This window comes from Mya arenaria, chromosome 16, assembly GCF_026914265.1.
Source record: "Mya arenaria isolate MELC-2E11 chromosome 16, ASM2691426v1".
In the NCBI taxonomy this organism is placed as follows: Eukaryota; Metazoa; Mollusca; class Bivalvia; order Myida; family Myidae; genus Mya; species Mya arenaria.
In genome coordinates, this window is record NC_069137.1 from 25,887,041 (window position 1) to 25,908,006 (window position 20,966).

General features: G+C 34.7%; 1 protein-coding gene across 1 annotated transcript; it reads right to left on the reverse strand.

Annotated features, from left to right (window-relative positions):
* Window positions 1-1,972: 1,972 nt before the first annotated feature.
* LOC128221119 (uncharacterized) lies at window positions 1,973-18,090 on the reverse strand. Its single transcript, XM_052929574.1, has 3 exons — window positions 17,368-18,090; window positions 4,895-5,026; window positions 1,973-2,721 (listed from the first exon to the last, which is right to left on the reverse strand). The coding sequence occupies exons 1-3, from the start codon at window positions 17,465-17,467 to the stop codon at window positions 2,519-2,521; spliced, it is 435 nt and encodes a 144-aa protein (XP_052785534.1). The 5' UTR covers window positions 17,468-18,090; the 3' UTR covers window positions 1,973-2,518.
* Between the last annotated feature and the right edge of the window lie 2,876 nt (window positions 18,091-20,966).

The window sequence follows — 20,966 nt, forward strand, 5'->3', positions numbered from 1 at the left end:
ATCTTATCTATATCTTGTCTATATAAAAACTAGGTCATGTTTGATTATGGTTCATGTCCTCTCAGAAGTAAGTACTATCCTAGAATGTTAAACCAAAAATGTTCAACATAAGATTCGACGTATATATGTATCATTTCTTTTAATGTTTGCCTTAATGAAATGTCAGTCATCAGTATGGATAATGTCGCATGAAACTATGACCACTCGTGGTATATTGTTCGAAAACTCGCTATGGGCTAGAAAAGACCACACCGTCTCTTTTTACTAATCTGATCAAACTTGGTCAGAATGTTTGTCATGTTTCAAGTTCAGGTTTGCCTAACTTATATTTTCACGTGAACGTGTAGGTTGACCATCTTTAGCTTAATTTATTTTCCATCGCTATTTATAATTATTTTGTAAATATCATTTCCGTTTACCCATTCGGAACACCTCTGCCATGTTCCATCGAAAACAACCACGGAGTATGTGGACGGTTCACAATGACACCTTAACAATTACGCTGCAAGAAGTAGTGCAGTAGTGCTTTCAATTTGGCAGTTAAACTTAATGACTTTACTTTACGGACTCTATATTATTTATGCAGTAATACACTTCACTGGCAAACAATTTAAAAATAGTAATTCAAAATACACGTTAAAAACTACTTTTAATAAATACTATTTTTGATATTTTTTCGAACTACTTATAATGATGAACTGCCATAATTCCGAAGTTGTTTTCGATGAAAAATGGCCGAGGTGTTCCGAATGCCGTTCACCATACACGTGGCTACGCATATTATGACGTAGATAACATATTGTACAATAATTAGTTCTGCGGTTTCCATGGCGTGGTTTTTATTAAATGTCATGGTACATTTAAGGTAATTAACATTTCTGTTTTGTGAACATCTATTTGAAGACAATACACTTTACAAAAATCATGAAAAAATACCAAAAAAAGAAAGAAACAGAAATACTTTAAAACCTATTTATGGTTGTCGTGGCTTTAATATAGTGGTACTTATAATTATATTCGTCTTGAACAGTAGACACTTAGTAATTTTAGACTTTTCTCCACCCAGGGGCTAATTGAAAAAAGCAATCAAGATGAAAGTTTATATTTATTGTCATTTTAACAAATTTATATTTACGCAATAAAGGTAGTTTGTCTGTGCATTTACCAATAAAACGTAGTCTATGAACTTTCACACTCCTTTATGATTATTAATAAACGTGCTATTCGTCCTCTTATGTGTTTGTTTTTTGAAGTCGGGATTTTAATCTCCGAATCCGTATGAATCTTGGCCGGACTGTTGTCTTTATTAGAAATAGGTCATGTTCGATTATTGTTCTTGTCCGATCAGAAGAGGGTACTATTGTAGAATGTTAAACCAAAAATGTTCAACATATAAGATTCGACGTATATATGCATCATTTGTTTTAATGTTTGCCTTACTGAAATGTCAGTCACCAGTAAAAATATTGTCCGATGAAACTTTGGCCACTCAATATACCTGAATGACGTAGATCAGAAATGAAGTGAGTGTATACCACGTGATAAATTGCGTCATAAATTTTTCATTTGAAGGCAATATTTTGCTTCGAATAAAGACTTTAAACAAAGATAACATTTCCATTACTTCGCCATTTTAATTAAATGAATCATAGAGCTGTCAAAACATTATTTTGAAAACAGGTTTGTCGAAGTGTTTGAGGAAACTTATGACCTAATCGAACTCCGGTAATAAAACGAAGGCGGGGATCTTTAAGCGGCATAGACTACCCTTTGCTTCATTTGAAATGGTCAAGAAAAAGAAAAGTTATATTTGTTTAAACTCGTCACTCGAAGCTACATGCTGCATTCCGACGTAGCATTTATGACGCAATTTATCAAGTGGTATAATCACACTGAAATTGTACAAAAACTAGTTCTGCGGTTTCCATAGCGTGGTTTTTATTAAATATTATGATACTTTTAAAGTAATTTATATTTCTTTTTTTGTGAAAATCTATTTGAAGCCAAAACACTTAACAATAAAACAACATGAAATATACAAAAAAAACCAGCAAAAATACAATAAAACCTATTTATGGTTGTCGCGGCTTACACTAGAGGTACTTAGATTTATATTCGTCTTGAACAGTAGACACATAGTAATTCTAGATTTTTCTCCACCCAGGGGCTCATTGAAAAAGGCAATCAAGATGAAAGTTTATATTTATTGTCATTTTAACAAACTTAAATTTACTCAATAAAGGTAGTTTGTCTGTGCATTTATCAATAAAATGTTCGTCTATGAACTTTTACACTCCTTTATAATTATGAATAAACGTGTGTTTTTTTTCTAATGGGTTTGTTTTTGACTGGTCAATTTAATAATTTGTATAGATATTAAAAACAACATAAAATTGGCACCTTTTACTCGCAATCCTAACAGAACAAACAACTTGGCGTATTTTTGTACTGGTAATAACCAGGTATTAATTTTATTGTGCAATTTTCACAACCGCACTATTTTCCAGTAAACCGGAAGTTATCTTGAAGATGAACCATGACACCGCCGGAAGCCCATCATTCGGCACCACTCGGATTGCGGAGGTAAAATGGCGTAGTCTTTCTTGTCCAGGGCTATAACGTCGTCAGAAAAGTCTTTATTTTCTCGAATGGGCAGCCTCCAACCGGACAGTTTACTTCTTCGAGCCTCCATCTTGGATAGAAAACTCATCCGGCTCGTATCTGAAAACGAAACATTTGATTTATGTGAGGATTAGCTGTGCCCTGTTCTTTATTGGAAGCAACCATCTGTCTTTATGAAGACTAGCATGGGTTCCCTACTACATTTCCCGACCAAAATGCATACATTATTTTTTTTATTTTTTTCTGTTTTGATTTTTTTTTAAACTTACAATATAATAATATATATCACGGAGTTTACTGTTTTGGCAGAAAACATAACATTACTCCAATTTATCACAATCATTTTATATCAAATGCATGATGTTCACGTTCTTTATAGCCCGAAAAAAACATGATGTTCAAACATCCGACTTAGGTTGTTTTCGATGGAAAATGACCGAGGTGTTCCGAATGATACGTGGTAATGCGATCACATGTATCTACTTCTAGCGACTAGAAAACTTCAAAATCTTTTATCAGATATAACAACGGTAAAACTGACCAAGTGTACTTATTCTTTCTTGACAAGTCGGTATGTTCTTCCATATCCAGTCCTAGTGTCTCTAAAATATCCCGTGACCTACCATGCCTACTGTTCTGTTTGTTTATACTTAGGGAGTCGTTCTGTTTGCCCGTGTCCAGTTGTAGTGACTACAAACCCTTTTGAAAGGAAACTACATACTATATATTGACCGACCATGGAGACTGCTCTGTTCGGATATACTTAACAAGTATTTTCTGTTCGTCTGTATTAAGTTCTAGCGACTACAACTCATCTTGAATGGACATTCATCAGACAAAACAACCGGTAAAACATCCAAATACATTCTTTCTTGTAACCTACCTTGGAACTTGTTATGTTTGGATATATTCGACTTGTTTTTCTGTTCGTACGTATCCAGTTCTACCGCTACCAAAACTTCAAGAACTTTTAACAGCCATAGCAACCGTTGAAACAAACAAATACATACATCGTGTTACCTACATTGTAACCCACCTTGGAACTTGTTCTGTTTGGATATATTGGACTTGTTTTTCTGTTCGTACGCTACCAAAACTTCAAGAACTTTTAACAGCACTAGCAAACGGTTAAACATACACATACATACATCGTGTTACCTACCGTTTGGATATACTTGACCTGTCTTTCAGTTCGTTCATATCCAGTTTTATCACCAACTTTTCACACTCATGGGAAACGGTCAAACAATCACGCTCATACTACATAATGATCTACCAAGTAATCTAGTCTTTTTGGATATACTTGGCAGATATTTCTGTACGTCCATATCAAGTTCAGGTGACTTAAGACGTTCAAGAACTTCTAGCATCCATAGCAAACAGAAAAAAAACATGCACATACATGCTACATGTATTATAGTGACTTTCCAGGTAAACTGGTCTGTTTGTGTATACTTGGCACATATTTCTGTTCGTTAGTAATCAGTTCAAAAGCCTTCAGGCCTTTAAGAACTTTTAACAGACATAGCAAACGGTAAAAGATACATACATACTATGAAATCAACTACCAGGTAAACTAGTCTGTTTTGGTATACTTGACAGAAATTTCTGTTCGTCCTTACTCAATTCCAGTGACTCAAAGCAATCACGAACTTTAACAGCCAAAGCAAACGGTAAAACACACACTTTCATACTATATAGTGATCTACCAGGTATCTGATTTGATATACTTGTCAGAAATTTCTGTTCGTCCTTATTCAATTCCAGCGATCCCACGCCGTCAAGAACTTTAAACAACCAAAGCAAACGGTAAAACATACACGCTCATAATATATCGTGACCTAGCAGGTAAACTAGTTTGTTTGGTTATACTTGGCAATATTTCTGTACGTCCTTCCTCAATTCCAGCGACTACAGGCCTTCAAGAACTTTTAACAGCCAAAGCAAACGGTAAAACATACACATACAAACTATAAAATGACCTACCAGGTAAACTAGTTTGTTTGGTTATACTGGGCAGATATTTCTGTTCGTCAGTATTCAATTCCAGCGACTCCAGGCCTTCAAGAACTTTTAACAGCAAACGCAAACGGTAAAACATACACATACAAACTATATCGTGACCTAGCAGGTAAACTTGTCTGTTCGGATATACTGGGCAGATATTTCTGTTCGTTCTGATTCAATTTCAGCGACTCCAGTTTTTCAAGAACCTTTAATAGCCATAGCCAACGGTAAAACATGCACATACAAACTATATATATAGACTTACCAGGTAAATTTGTCTGTTTGGATATACTTGGTAGATATTTCTGTTCGTCCTTACTTAACTCCAGCGACTCCAGGCCTTCAAGAACTTTTAACAGATATAACAACCTCGTATCCTGTTGTAGTGGAAGCGAATCTGAAATATATCAAAAGTATTTGCGGTAAGTTGAAGAGTTTTCATGTATTTTTTGTATGAATTTGTACTGACGTTTTGGAAACATAATCGCAAAGTGGTTAATTTAAAAGACGATTATGAATGTTTGTCCAAGAACACCACGGAAACAGCCTTCGTTTCAAAGTTCCTGTATTTTTAACGTGTTTATGGAAGTTGTTGTATAAACTAACAAAACATGCTCGTTTGTTAAAAAAATCCCGTTTGTTGGACCCTGTGCAGTTGTGTTTCCTACTTTATAACCAATTCATATATAAAGGGTAATGTTTAAAAAGTGTCCGTTGAAACATTATATTCAATATTTACTTAGGAACGACCGGTTTTTCAATGTCATTGTACTAACGCGTAGCCGTTATTTTTCTTCTTTTTGGTACATTTTGTCGGCAGTTTCTTAATTAGGAAAGACGGATAAATGTATTTTAGAGGGCTCTAGTTAACGCTAAATTAAGACCAAATGTCGCCGATTTTTTAGAGGATGGTGGGTGGTGGGTGTCGGGAAGGCTGTGAAAAGGGAAACAAGAAACACCAACAAAAATATTAGGTTTGCCCTAGTGTTCCTAGCACAATTTGCTCTCATACTGAACCACATTAAAATGACACTCTTATTCAAAATAAATACTTACACATGTATTTCAATAAACAAACATTAATTTTGAGTGATAAATCTTTAACTACTTACTAAATAATGCATTTATGAAAAATATTAATCACTGATAAAAAGATTATAACTGTGTATTCAATAGCTGAAAACGCAAAAATATTAAATGATTGGAGTGAATGCTTAAAGATTTGCTGTGATCTACTATCGTCTCATAAGGTAGAAATATCGTGTTTTCAGGCACCTTTCTTTCCGAATCAACACCGTATCTTTCATCAAAACCATTGTTTTCGACATTTATTCATTCTTTTTGGTATATAAAAGCAATTGTGAAAAATCTTTTTTTGCACTAGGGTGCATCTTTAAAAACGTCTAATTTGCCATTTCAATTTGTTTAAAACTGGATCAGATCAATGAAAAAGTTCACTCAATCAATCCTTCATTAGCTTAATTTAGCTTAGGAGGGCGGCAAACATCAAAATACAAACACCTACAAAAACCAGGCATGAGATTTCGCGCTTAAACCGGTTCAAACAACCTTTGCACCAGTATAAGGTTTGCTATTTAACATTGGTCATAGTTGGATATAAGAACGATGTAGCTAATCAGAATACTTGTTATTTATAACTGACCAATAGAATGAATGAAGTCAATGATGTATGACCATCAGATTTACTTCAGTTGAATATTGAATACCACCCAAAGTCATAAAACCCTTCTGGTACGGGTTACCCGATTCTACCTACGAATGGGCGCCGACTCGAACGTTGTATTGTTCGTCTGTAAAATGACTATTTAAAAAAATCAAAATGTATATGGACGGTTTGGAATGTCAGAAATCTATTATAACTACGCTGCAAGTAAATCGCGTAGTAATTTCAATTTAGCAGTTAATCTGTATGACTTTACTCTTGGGAATCTTCATTATTTATGCAATTAAACGCTTCATTGGCAATCCATTTAAATTTAATAATACAAAATACACGTTAAAACATTACTAATGATTCATATCATTATATTTTTTACGAACTACTTCTACTGATGTATCGGCATACAACCTAGGTTGTTTTCGATAGAAACTGTCAAGGAGTTCCGAATGATGCAGTAATCGATTAACTACTAAAACAATAATCAAGCCTCTCCCGGCAGCAGAGTTTTCCAGGTGCCCGGATGTATGACGTATGGTGACAATAGAAGACATTCAGATGGCAGGAACTGACAATTAACCAATGACAAATGATCTTACACTGGCTGCTCCCCTTCGGGACAATGCTGTTGGCTGAAGCTGTACATTGCGCTGATATGAAGTACTACATATTTCTCCAAGATCAAATACAATTATGTTTGTTTTCTAATGCAATTGAAGATGACAAGATCAAATACAATTATGTTTGTTTTGTAATGCAATTGAAGATGACAGTCATTTTCTTCGCATGTATTTGAATACAATAAAAGCTTGCTTTGTCATGCACTGGGAGACGCGTTCTTGTTTATGTTTATTACTGGACAGCGGCCATGGCTTAATTGTTCTTTCCATAGAAATTAACATTTTATAGTAAAGATGCACTATTATGCACCAGTCAATTTTAACCACGGCCCCTCCAGGTCCGGGGAATAGCGAGGACCTTGACTATCGGTCCAGCCAAGCCTGTGTAAACCCCCCGCCCTGCGTGGACGAACTATTGGTAAAATCCCCGCCAAATGCCCCCGCGCCCCACGGACTCTAGGTAAGGACCATTCCCCGCTATATTTGGCGCGAATACAAAACCACCGCATTCACCCGGCACTGCGGGGCCACCGGAAAGGTAAAAACACGGCCCATTTCCCCGGCTATCCCCAGTATAGCCCGGACCTTGGGGGCCGTGGTTACAATTGACTGGTGCATTACTCCCAAATAAGATTCATCACAATTAATAGTATTGTTTTAATATTCCAAAAGGGATGAAAATTTGTCGAAAACAATGTTTTTTTATGAAGGATACCGAGTTTAGTTTGAAAGAAATTAGTATAAAACATTGTACCTCTACCATATGAGACGATAGTAAATCACAGTAAATATTTTAGCATTCACCAATCATTTAATGTTTTTGTGCTTTCTGCTGTTAAATACACGGTTACAATCTTGACAAAAATATCGCTAATATTTTCTTTATCATTTAAAGCTGCACTCTCACAGATTGAACGTTTTGACAACTTTTTTTTATTTTTTGTCTTGGAACGAGCCAATTTTTGCGAAAATCCATTGAAACCAGTTATAAAAGACTGCTGACAAAGAATCAGATCGCAGATTAGTATATTTAAGTACAAAAAAATAATGTTTTATGCATTTTTCTTAAACCGTTAGAAATGGTTTAAGCCATAAAACAAAAGTTTCGAACGGAAATATGAAAATCTACGATCTGATTATATGTCAGCAATCTTACATCTTTGATTTGCAGATATTTACGCAAAAATTCGTACTTTCCAAGACAAAAAATATAAAAGTTGTCAAAATGGTTAATCTGTGAGAGTGCAGCTTTAAGTCAATTCAGTTGAACATGATAATGCGTTATTTAAAAAAATGGCATCGGCCTATATTGTACCCGTTTAATAGTTTGTTATCGATTCCACAGCTCCACAAAGGTCGACAACCTCGGTATTCACGAGGAATTGCTCGTCCAGTCAACAAAGCAATGTCATTCACGTATACGTGAACAGTTCAAAAGAAATCCGATACTTTTTTCTGATCACATGCTAATATTTTATGAATTTTAAGAAGTTCATTTATCATTTGAAGACGTGCAGTTGTCGAGATTTGCAACGCTGTACAATCGGATTAAATGGAAACTCAAATGCACTTCTATAGCAACGTATTTTTTGGTTTTAAAGGGACTTGCTCATGTTTTGTTTTTTTGTAAAATGCACTCTTTCTTGTCTGACGAAATAAAGTGTGGCAGATCATAAGAACTGTTGAAATCAAGATACCAAAAGCTGGAACCCATTCGCAAATGTTGATATTTGCTTTAATAACGCTAAAAACAGACAAGCTAAATATAAAACATTGAAAATATCATTATAGCGATTTCTGTTTCCAAACTGCCTGGAAGCACTAAAGGAATGAAAAGAGGAGTCGGAGTTGCAGTTTTCGTTGTTAGTAATTGCAACTCTGTTTAGGGCTTTCCACAATACATAGTATTAGAAGGCCAAATATTAAGACGTTTCGTTATCAATTGTTTTTGTTTAGCTATCAAATACACGGTTACACACTTGTTATCAGTAGTTAATATTTTCAAAAATTGCATTATTTAGTAAATAGTTAGAGGTTTATCACTCAGAATTAATCTAGGTTACACATATATATGTATTGATTTTAAATACGAGTTTCACTTAAAAACCAGACATAGCACAAGTGTATTTTATTACTGCAAACTCTCTTTTAACATTGTTATGATTCCTTAACTTCCCCAAGCTCCAAGCATCATCACACAAAGGCGGCAAATTGTGTGTCAGTTACACAAATTAAGATGCATTGTCCCGATTTTATATTCCGAAAATCATTCTTTGAAGCTGTTAAAAGAGTTAAATTAAGACATCATGTACAAATATTGAACACGAGAAAAACAAATACTAGGTTACAACGAAATATTATTCATCGAACTAGTTTCTTAAATGAACCACATGATACCAATCACGTATGCATTTCGTTCGGAACACATCGGCCATTTTCCATCGAAAACAACATCGGGTGTATGCCGGTACATCAGTAGAAGTAGTTAGCAATGTTTTATTAATGGTATTAATTATTTATAGTGTCTTAATGTGTATTTTGTATTACTAAAATTTAATTAATTGCCAGTGAAGTGTATTATTGCATAAATAATTAAAATTCCCAAGAGTATAGTCATGTAGTTTAAATGCTAAACTGAAATTACTACGCGATCTACTTGCAGCGTAGTTAAATGTGAATATTTCTGTCATTGCAAACCGGCCATATTCTTTCGAGGTTGTTTTTGATGGAAATGGCCGAGGAGTTCCGAATGATGGGTGATATAAAGAAACGTTACATTCACGTTGTTAAGTTGCGAAATACCAGATAATTATAATAACAACGATATTAAGTTTAAATTCGTAGGTTACCCTAAAAGAGACTTATGGAATGAGCTGAACAAATGTAATCAAAAAGTTTTCATTGCAGTGTGATTTATACATAATTTGATTGGTCTTAAATGTATGTCAAAATCAACCTTATACAGTTACGCCAAAACAACAAAATTAACCAGAGCAATTTTAGTGGGCGTGTCGGGGGTCCATGTGACATTGCTTTACACTTTCACACGTTAACGAAAGAGGGTAGCTCTAACCAGGGTAACATTCTGTCTGTGCAATATGCTCAAAAACCTTAAATGACTAACAATTTCATCGGTGTACCCGCCGAATGGGCCTTGCCCGAATGCGAGTATAAATGAACTCAAAGCCACCCCCTCGATAATTTACAATAAAAGATTGAAAAGGACTCAATGCCATTCACTAAAATAGGCTAACAAAACAAACGATGATAAGCGCTATGTATCAGTGATAAAGCAAAATTCAGCTACTAGGCAAAATAACAAAATACCAAGATACAGCCATTATGAAGTTGAAAAGATTAATAAAACTGACAGAAAAACAAATAATTGTTAATACCCATGTTATAGCATGACGTCTTCAAATACTACAACTCATATTGAGCGGTATTATGGGCTGAGCTATGTGCAAATAGTTCTGACATAAGGTCAGACAAATTTATAAATAGGTTTTTGGCCTGACTCGAACGACTCGTTAAATACCCGCGACTCAGAAGTTGTGTCAGTCTGCTATCCGGTGGCCATAGTTTTGTTATTTTTCTATTATTTTTTCCATAACGTTAATACGGAGATGAAGATATTAATAAGATGAATAACGATCTCCATCATTATCCATATCTCTAAAGTTGTATTAGCCTGCTCTCCGGTGGCAATACTTACAAAAATTAATAACGGTATAATGGAGATGAAGAAGTCAACAAAAATAAATAAAGACCTACCTAATCACAGCAAAAATATCGGTCGAGTAGCAACAAAATAAACTATTAATTAATTGCGGGCTTGTATGGAACGGAAATTAGGGTTGAATCGTGTGCAAATTCAACTAATATAAGGCGCCACAAAAAAATTGTCCAGCTTTACCATATTCTTTTCTTCGTTTGTGATATATGTTCGATAAATTGCTTGCACGGGAAAGGCGTGTAAATGTACTCAGAAATAGTGGCGATAGTGTAAACAAACTCGTCTAAAGATACACTATTACTCCCAAATAAGATTTACCATATATAGTACAATTGTTTTAATTTATCAAAAAAGATTACTAAATGTCGAAAACAATGGTTCTTATGCAGGACACTGCGTTTAATTTCAAAGAAAGGTGCAGAAAACACGGTATTGTTACCCTTATGACAGGATAGTAGATCACAGTAAATCTTTTAGCATTCACCAATCATTTAATATGTTTGCGTTTTCAGCTATTAAATACATGGTTATAAACTTGTTATCAGAAATTAATATTTTCCATAAATGCATAATTTAGTACGTAGTTGAAGATTTATCGCTCAAAATGTATGCTTGCTATACATGTGTATTTGTTGATTATGAATATGAGTGTCACTTAATAAAATATGCGAAAAAATACCAAAAGAAATCCCGACCCACCTATCCCAAACAAACGGCAGAAAATTTGGATTTTTTTGGCCTAAGTGAACAAAGGGACTTACGAGGTGAGCCATGTGCAAATAAGTCTGACATTAGTAAGAGAACTTCTGAGATGAATGAGAATGTTTCAGATATTTATGAAGTTAACTAAGTCGTCTGACCTCAAATAAACCTTTTATACATAACAGGATATATCATGTCTTATACAGACATATTTTGGATGTTTTTGGACGGTTTTCTTGTGAGGTGAATTTGTTACTGCTATATTGTCTTATATTATACCTTACATAAATGTGTCCTTTCTTTGTATATTTTAAGTCGGTCGGTCCGTTTATCACTGTATTTTGATAAAAATCCAGTTTTATGACGTCAGCGGTCCATATTATATTTTTGGCCGGTCCGGACCTCGCCAAAATGTAATATGGACCGCTGACGTCATACAACTGGTAAGTGCGGATTGCTTTTTTCACAACGGCAAAAAATGTCGCAAGTAAACATTATAAGCTATGTTTAATAAAACACATCTAATGTGCTTTAAAATTATTGAATGATATATAAAGTGTTTGGTATAATATAAGACATATTTACACACTACTTCGGGCCATATGGCATTATAAGGATCGGCCAGTCAGCCCCCGAAGGTGAATGGACCTCGGCTAACGCCTCTGTCCATATACACCTTCGATGGCGGACTGGCCGGTCCTTATAATGTCATATGACCCTCAGTGGTGTGTAATATTTCTTATATATAGACTTATTTTAGATGTTGGATGTAGTTACACAAATTCAATGGTTATGCGGCAGTTTCGAATCAAACCAATTAGGTGTATCAGTACATACTAACATCCTTAAACTATTTCTTTAAGTGGATTTTAAAGATTGATAAAACACAACAACAACAACAACACTATTTACGGCATTATTATTTTAAACTCATTTGACCTAAATGATAAAAATAAAGAAAACATGATTTGTGTACAGATAAATATGATATGACTTTATAAATGGGTGTTTTCAATTAAAAAAGCCAAAGTATCCCTAGTCTTTACCTGAACACACATTTTTTTTTGTCTTTATCATTAATGTCAAATGCAATTAAAATTAAAAACATGTTTTAGGCATCAACCTAAATTGTTTTCCTTTAATGTCAAACACTTAAGACATTTCCGCTTCAAATACTATATTTATACCGGATGTTCAATGTGTCAAGTTATGATATAGACATCATGTCTATTTATAGCTTTTTTAAACACGCTCTCGGCAGAATATTTGTAATTGACGCACGAACCATGGATTGAATTAACTACAACATAGTCACGTCGGTATACTGTCGGCATTCTAGGCGACCATATCAACGAGCACACTACAAACGATCAAGATAAATCAGTTGAGTATTAATATATTGCAAGAAAACGAATTTAAAGCTGCAGTATCACAGATTTACCATTTAGACATTTTTTTATTGTTTGTGTTGGAATGAACCATTTTTGCGTAAATATCTGGAAACTAGCGATGTAGTACTGGTGAAAAAATATCAGACCGAAGTTTTTAAAATTTAAGTTACAAAGCAGACTCGGTTGAACTTGCAATTAGTTTTTTTGTTCAAAGAAAAAATAGATACAATAACTGCGTTGGGTGCAACATTGTCGACGCCCCTAGCACCGGCTAGGGTGGATCTCTATTTCTTATTAGTAAACGGAAATTATACGGTAAAATCTGAAAGGTTAAAGAAGGGCAGAGTGATCGTAGCAAGCGAGCCCGCCTAGGTCAAATATGTTCATAACGTCTAAGATTGTAACTATAGCTAGCAGCCACGTTATGTCTGATAAGTTATAAAACTATAGGGTACGTAATCATGGCCATTGTGGGGTTTCACTGGCTGAAAATATAGGATCAAACATCAGAATCGCTAAGTGATACTAAATAATTTCGAACTTGAATATTAATAGATTTGGAATAATACAAACATAAGGCAAAGATGTCGTCATTTATTGTACGTAATCATGGCCGATAAAGGGTCTCACTGGCTGGAAATATAGGATTTAACATCAGAATTAAATGAGTTCGAACTTGAATATAAATAGATTTAGAATAATACAAACATAAGGCAAAGATGTCGTCATTCATTGAGGAAATACTCTATCAGGAAGAACAAATGCCATCACAGAGCTTTCGTCGTTGGGCTTCTTTGAGTGTTTCGTTGATTTTGGGATTTAAAGCACTTATTTTGAAGATGTAAATTAGTATGACGTAGTCCGTGAAGGACATTATTTGTACAAATTTTGTTTCAAAACTGGATTAATTCTAAATTTGAAACCTGCGTACCAAAAAGTCGTGTTCAGCTCTATTTTTGAACGAGTCGGATCTTAGTTGTAATTAAACAAGGAAATAAAACAGGTCACCGAGGGCCTCCTTGCATTATTGTGGCCGACTAGTCTGCTCACAAACATTGAACCTAAGCAATAGGCTGACGTCCATTCAATGTTTGCGGGCTGGTTGGGATTCTAAATTGAAGGTCACTATAATGGCAGGCGGTCCGAATATCTAAATTATATGTTGGCACCAAAATATTGCTAATATATTTATATTTGTACACAAATCATTAAGGGTTTTTTGCAGTCAAAGGATTGAAAAAAAAATGCATTAAAACTTTAAAATAATGCATCAGCCTGTATTGTCCGCCTTTAATACTTTAAAAACTTTCAAATAACCTAACCCCTATTTATTCTATGCATGAAGGCTCCTACAGAAATCCGACAGAGGGAAATGAAACATGTTAAAGTCAACAAATATGTACAGCAGTTTAAAACTGAAATCGTGACTCTGAATTGATAATCGTTGCCGGGATTTAATAAGAACATGTTTAAAGACATGTTCTGAACTTATGATCAATTAATCAAACCTTTGCATGCATTGAACACAATGTCGACTGCTCCAATCAACTTTCAATTCTTCCAATACTATAATGCAAGCACAGCCACCCACAAAAAAACCGTAGGCAGCACAAGGTTCAAAAGACGAGAGAAGCACGTCACGAGACAAGCAAACCCAGATTACATTCCCAATAGGCGTAAAAAAATAATAATAAAATGTTTTCGATTTCCCGACCTACCCTATGTTTTGCCCCGCCCCTGATTTTTATTGCTTTGAGAAATAGTTTAAATCATTTGTTCATTTTTTTAGCCTAAAATATAACCAAGTCCATGTTTTAAGTTTCAAGGGTCAAGGTCGAACAAGCACCAAATAAGAGACACTTAAGGTCGCTAGGCAACACGTTTGGAATTGGTAAATGTTGAGGTAACCGCCCCGGCGCAGTCAATGAAAACTAAGTACAAACTCACTGGGTGGCGGGACATGACTATTGAATATTGAACCATATATTTAGATAAAACAGTTGAAAAGCTTGTTTGTTAAAAATGCTGCAGTGGAGCGGAAAATAGAACAATAGTGAGGGAATAGAACGGAAAGAGACATTGAAATGAAGGAGAAGTTGCTTAACCGAGTACGTTTCTTTAAACAAGACCATGTTGTTTTAGGAAATCGACTTAAGTAATAAAAAATGACTAAAGATGTTTTATTAATACCGGTCTTGACAGAGATCACTTCAAAAAACGATTCGGCAGATTAGTAATGAAACTGCGTGGTTCTTCAATAAATGACAATCATATATACAATTCATACAAGTGCCGATTTATTAAGGGATAAACAAGAAAATCTGCAATGCTGGCTGTACTAATTTGATCATATTTGTGTTAGCTTTTCCCGTGTAATCTCATAATGTCGGCGTTTCGGGATTTGATTGTCATTTGTTTCGTTAATGAATTTGGTGTGTGCAATTTTGTCTTTTACTCGGAATACTTATATGTATGAACGCATTTGCAAAGAAAATGATGATTAAATGATTGAATGGCGTATGATCAGATATTAAAGACAAATATTAAGAAAAAGAAGCACCGAAATAATAAAACACGTGCTATGTACATTTCAACATTAATAAGAGCAGAACCATAAATTGCGATGCTCAAAAATCAATTCACTAATCTGATGTTGTATTAAATTTTGTTACAATCTCCACGAGTCAAACACGAATTATTCAACAGAAATCAAACGTTATTTTCTTCATCATTTTCCACACAATAAAAAACTGTCAGTAAAATTATACACATTCATTTTGTGCTTGACATTTGAAGTTCTTACTTATGCCTTAGGAATAAATCACTAAGGAATAGCATACCCTTATATAATGTCAAATGTAGATAATTGAAAATACCACTTAATGGGTATAACTTCATTAGATATACTCAATTCAGTTTGTGACACTTTCAATAAACACAATTGCATAAAATAATGGTATACATCACGTAAAAATGATCTACTTCACGTGCTTCCTTGGGCACGCTTGCCTGGGCGTTTCCGACTTACGCACGTGCCCTCGGATCAGAATTTCCGATCCGGGCCGGAAGCACATAATTGTGTTGTTTTGGAATACCTAAATTATCAGTAAGTAGATAAAATGTACGTATAAAACGCACATGTGTACATTTATGTGTACATTTCACTGAAAAAATGTGTGGATTGTGGTGCAAGAAATATATTTCCAGTAGTTGGTGCAGTATACGTAGAAGAAAGTTTTTTTCCGGTTTGGCTCTTTTTTACACCTCCCGGCTCTAGTATTTTTATGTCCTTCTCTGACAAATCACTTTTGACTGTTTATTGTCTGTTTTTCTGTACATCATTTCGGAAGTTTCAAGATTCGGAAAAACAGTCATGTGTAAGCTTTTTTTATACTGGCACTCTGGCCTGGCCTTTTCGACGAATGCTCCTATAAGATTGTTAGTCATTTTAGGTTTTTGGAGCATAGTGCACAGACAGAATGTAAACCTGGTTAAAGCTACCCTGGTTCTTTAACGAGCGCAAATGTGTATAGCACTGTCACACGGGACCTCCATTTAACGTCCCTCTCGGAAGACGATTAATATTTTTAGTGGTGCGGTTGGGAATCGATCCTGCATCCGCTGGATTGAGCGATAGTGCGTTACCAGTAGACCATGACCGTTTGTACATTATCTATTTATATACAACATTTCCAAATTCATTTTTTAAGAATATATACAAGGTGTGTGCATCTTCATTATAACATCACTCATCATTGTTTTTATAAAAGGAATGAATATCTTGATTGGTGTTATTATTGGGGTATGAACGCAGTTGGGCTGGATAAAGTGCGCGTAGTCTAAAAGACCCATTTGAAATTATCTTGAAATTATCTTTGAGCTTGTTGGTATGCAAGTAAGCAAGAAATTTAGAAAAACTATCACTCGCATATCACATTTATAAAGTTATATGTCAGTTTATTTGTGATTAAAGTTAGGCAAAAATGGTTTGGTTAGAGTTACATCTTTTTCAAAAACAGGTAGGGTAGGAAGTTGTTTGTTATTTAACTTGAACACCATTCTCCAATGATGACAATAGCGTTCTTACATAAAGCCTTATACAAATATTAAAACTTGCTTTTTTGTAATTATTTTATAAGGCTTTATTTAAGAATGCTATTGTATTGTCATCATTGGAGAATGGTGTTAAAATAATACATGTATTTTGTATAAAAAATTTAAAGGTTTTAAACTACATTTTTATACACCCACTTTTTACTAACTGACAATAAAAACTGTAGTGTAGGTTTGTTTAAAATATGGTCGGCTAACCCGAACCAAATGTGTTTTTATGCCTTATTATGAAAATAAGTGAAAATATCATCCAGACATCACATCTCTGAAATTATCGGTCAGGTTTTTGGTGTAAAAAGCAAGACAATAAGAGAAGCTATCACATCTCTGAAGCCATCAGTCAGGTTTTTGGTTTACGACAAAGCAAGAAAATAAGAGACAACATCAACCGCACATCACATCTCTGAAAATATCTCGCAGGTTTTTTTGGTGTACAAAGTTAGTAAGAAAAAGAAAAAAAAATATATGACCCACAAAAAAAGCAACTATCAACCTTACCTTTGTGTTCTGGTTCGATGATCACATATGTACGCACAAACGTAACACACGCCATTAACACAGTCGCTATGCTTAAAAGTCCAGCTTTAGAGAAGAGCATTTTGAAGTTTGACGTAGAACTCCACCCGTGATATTAAATTTGACTTTTGTTCCTCGATCTGGCTACAGCTGACTGCCGTAAACGCTATTTGCCTCTAATAGAAGAGTGTATAATTTTTCTCACAAATGTGCTAAATGTATGCAAATGTTTTGACAGACTTTTGTCTTGTTTCAATAGCTCAAATATTACTCGTCGCACAAGCAAGTTTCAGATAAACAAAATATTAAACGCTATTTTGGAGCTGTTCATCTCGTGCTTTTAACGGAGATATCTATTTGGATCCTTAACTTCTTTTATTATAACTGAAATAATTTTATTTAATGCTCTTAGATCAAACAAATTTCATAAAATAATTTTCTTTTCATATATGTTTCCTTTCCAACGCTGTCTTTTACATTCATTTATTCCATGAACATAATACTTTTACTCAGGATACTTCTTCAACCGCGAAACTTTTGTCCAAAAGTGTTGCGAATTATTTAAATAGCAGACATAGATGGTTTCTTAAGTATTTAGTTAAACGTCTTGTAAATACTGCGCCCAATACTTTTGTTAAGTTTAAATCCAGTTGACAAAAAATCCACGTATCCCCTAGAGTTAACTTATTGAAGAAATACGTCAACTGCAAAGGCCGTTAGTTCGTGTTATCAGAAACTAGGGAAGGAGATGTCAATTTATAACAGACCGTTGATGGGGAACGGTCGTTTCCACTGGCGGAACACTACGCGACAATGAAGGTGTGTTCTTAAGCTAACGAGTTGGCGCAAGACATCAGTCACGTGCCATGTTTAAACGGTAGACTTTGTCTATTTGACGGGAATTGGTTTTTTCACTGGCGAGAACTACGAGACACGTAGAAGTGTTTTATTTAACTAATAAGTTGGCGAGTGTGTCATGTGTAATGGGTATATTTTTACGTCCTTGTAATGCCGATAATAGCGAAATTGATAGTGATCCAATGGTAGATGTATCCCCCTATCACCCTAGAGGTTATGGGTTTGATTCTCATAAGGATGTTTTACCTTACCATGCACTTTCAACGTGGCCATGAGTGCTCGTTCTATTTTTAATGTTAAGGGTCCCACTTTGATTGGTCAAGCTAGCAGTAGTTAACAAAATCTATTTAAAATGAATTTATATTAATTAACAATAAAGGATATTTGTTAATTTCAGTGTAATATAGAAAAAAAGCCTGAAAGCCTGAAATTCATGTTCATATGATCAGCAGTGAAATAAATTACGATCGTACACTAAAATCAACAATTTATCTGTTTCTATTATAATTGTTTTCGGAGACTCATTGGTATTTTAATTTATTTGTTTCTAGGTATGCAAACGAATGGCAAAATTGATATTCGAATATTCGGTAATTCTTTCGATCGAATATTCGAATATTCGATTACCAAAATGAATATTTAAGAAATGTAGTAAACTACTATTTTTATTCGCTACATTTATAGCCAGGGCCTTTGTAATAGCGACGGACGCTGATTTTTCCAAAATTAGCCTGTGAAATTCCACATTTACAGAAAATTAATCCAACAAGAAGCAAAATATTCTGAACAAACAAAACCCCAATTAACTTCAATTCAACAGCATTCATATTTATAAGCAAGGCCATGATTGTAAATTCTCGGTTGAATGTTGTGATGCACCAACGGATGTTCGTTCTGTAGGACGAGCAGCCTCGTTCTGAAACTGATCTCTACTTAACATAACTATGGAAAAACCGAACCTACTCAGGAATTAGTTCAATAATAAAACGAAAATAACCCTGAATTTTGACTCATCTATTGTACAACAATGTCCTAACACGATATTCTATGCAGTTACATTTCACAGCACCAATGTTATATTGAAACAAGGAAAACAGTTTAGAGCACATAGCTAGCGCATGTCATACGGCGATTTGAGCTATATCGCACAGCTTTCGTAAAATTACGGGTACTGTTTATAGCCCCGACGATCAGTCCCTAATTAACATGTGACGCGTGTATAGTGTCATCACGTTCATGCCTCTGGCATTCGGGATCAATCGTTGTAAAAACAAAACAAGTACATTTATACAACAACACAGTTGTAGGCAAAATGTGTTCTTTTTATCAAACGAAGAACATCGAATATCCGAATACCGATTTTGACATTCGAATATCAACAGGCCGGAGTTTGATTAAGAACACTTTGACAAACCTGTTTCCAAATAAAGTTTTGACAGTGCTCTTTCAGGCGGCGGTTTTGTGAAAAGGTTCGTCGTGGTGTTTTAAGAAACTAAACTCTCAATCAAACTCTGATGAATGACCGAATGCGGGGCTCTGTAAGCAGCGTAGACTGCGCTATGTATCATTTGAAATGGTGATGAAATATTAAAGTTATCTTTGTATAAAGTCTTCATTCAAAGCAAAATATTGCCTTCCTATGTAGCATTATGACGCAATTTATCAAGTGGTGTTCCATTATGTTTGTACACTATTCCCCACAACATTAAAAAACTGATACACTTACTAGGACTGACACCACAATAAGAACACGTCGGTCATTTTCCATCGAAAACCATCTCGGACGTATGTCAGTAAATGACCGAGGACCTCCGAATGCACCCGATAGTGAAAACTTTGTTAGGCTGTTTTCATACCAGATATAGAAGACAACGCAAGTCAAACAAACAAATATTTAGTTGCCTTTGAATGTATTTCTTTTTTGACGCCACACACTTTGACCACCAACTGCGTTCATACCCCAATAATGACATCAACCCCGCAATTCATTCCTTAAATGAACTATAACCACAAAAGTATAAACACCACAAAACATGTTTAGTGTGGTATTGTTAAACATGAATCAACCAAACATTTAAAAAGTTACCTAAAAAATTAAGAAAACATTTCTTTCTGACGCACCCGCTACCCTATGTTTATCAGAAAGTGGACTTATTAAAGAAAACATTTCTTTTTTGACGCACTCACTACCCTGTGTTCATCAAAAAGTGGGCTTTGGTAAGGTTATTGCTAAAGAATGGCGTCGTACTACAATGCAAATATCAAAAACTACGCCAGGCTGAGAAAACAAGGCGTTCTATACGGTGTTTAAAGGAAGGATTCAGCGTGACCGTGCATAATTGGACTGTTTATTTAAGGTGAGAAATTGTTTAATAAACGAAATGTTCTTGATGATAAGCGTTTTAATATTTACTTAGCTTCTGTGGCATACTCGCTTTTTTAACTGTTATCATCTTACGAAAATGAGCCTAAACATTTTAATACGTAAGAAACTCCATACAAAATTACATGATTTTATTAAATTATTTTAGATGGGTTATACAGATTTATCAGTGAAATGAAATTGATATGTATTGAATCACTCTTTCAGCCAGTGAAAATAACTATTTTATATTGTTTTCACCGTTTTGAAATTCTGCACGTCCTGATCACGTCCAAATTAGTGGGTTAGGGCAAAGTTTCAACGTTATATGGACGTTCCTTGAGACAGTGCTCAACACTGG

Coding starts and splice junctions, on each gene's coding strand:
- LOC128221119 (XM_052929574.1), bottom strand. CDS start 17,467: ATGCTCTTCTCTAAAGCTGGACTTTTAAGCATAGCGACTGTGTTAATG. Junction 5,027..17,367: donor CATCGAACCAGAACACAAAG/GTAAGGTTGATA, acceptor GATATATTTCAG/ATTCGCTTCCACTACAACAG. Junction 2,722..4,894: donor CAAACAGACAAATTTACCTG/GTAAGTCTATAT, acceptor TTTCGTTTTCAG/ATACGAGCCGGATGAGTTTT.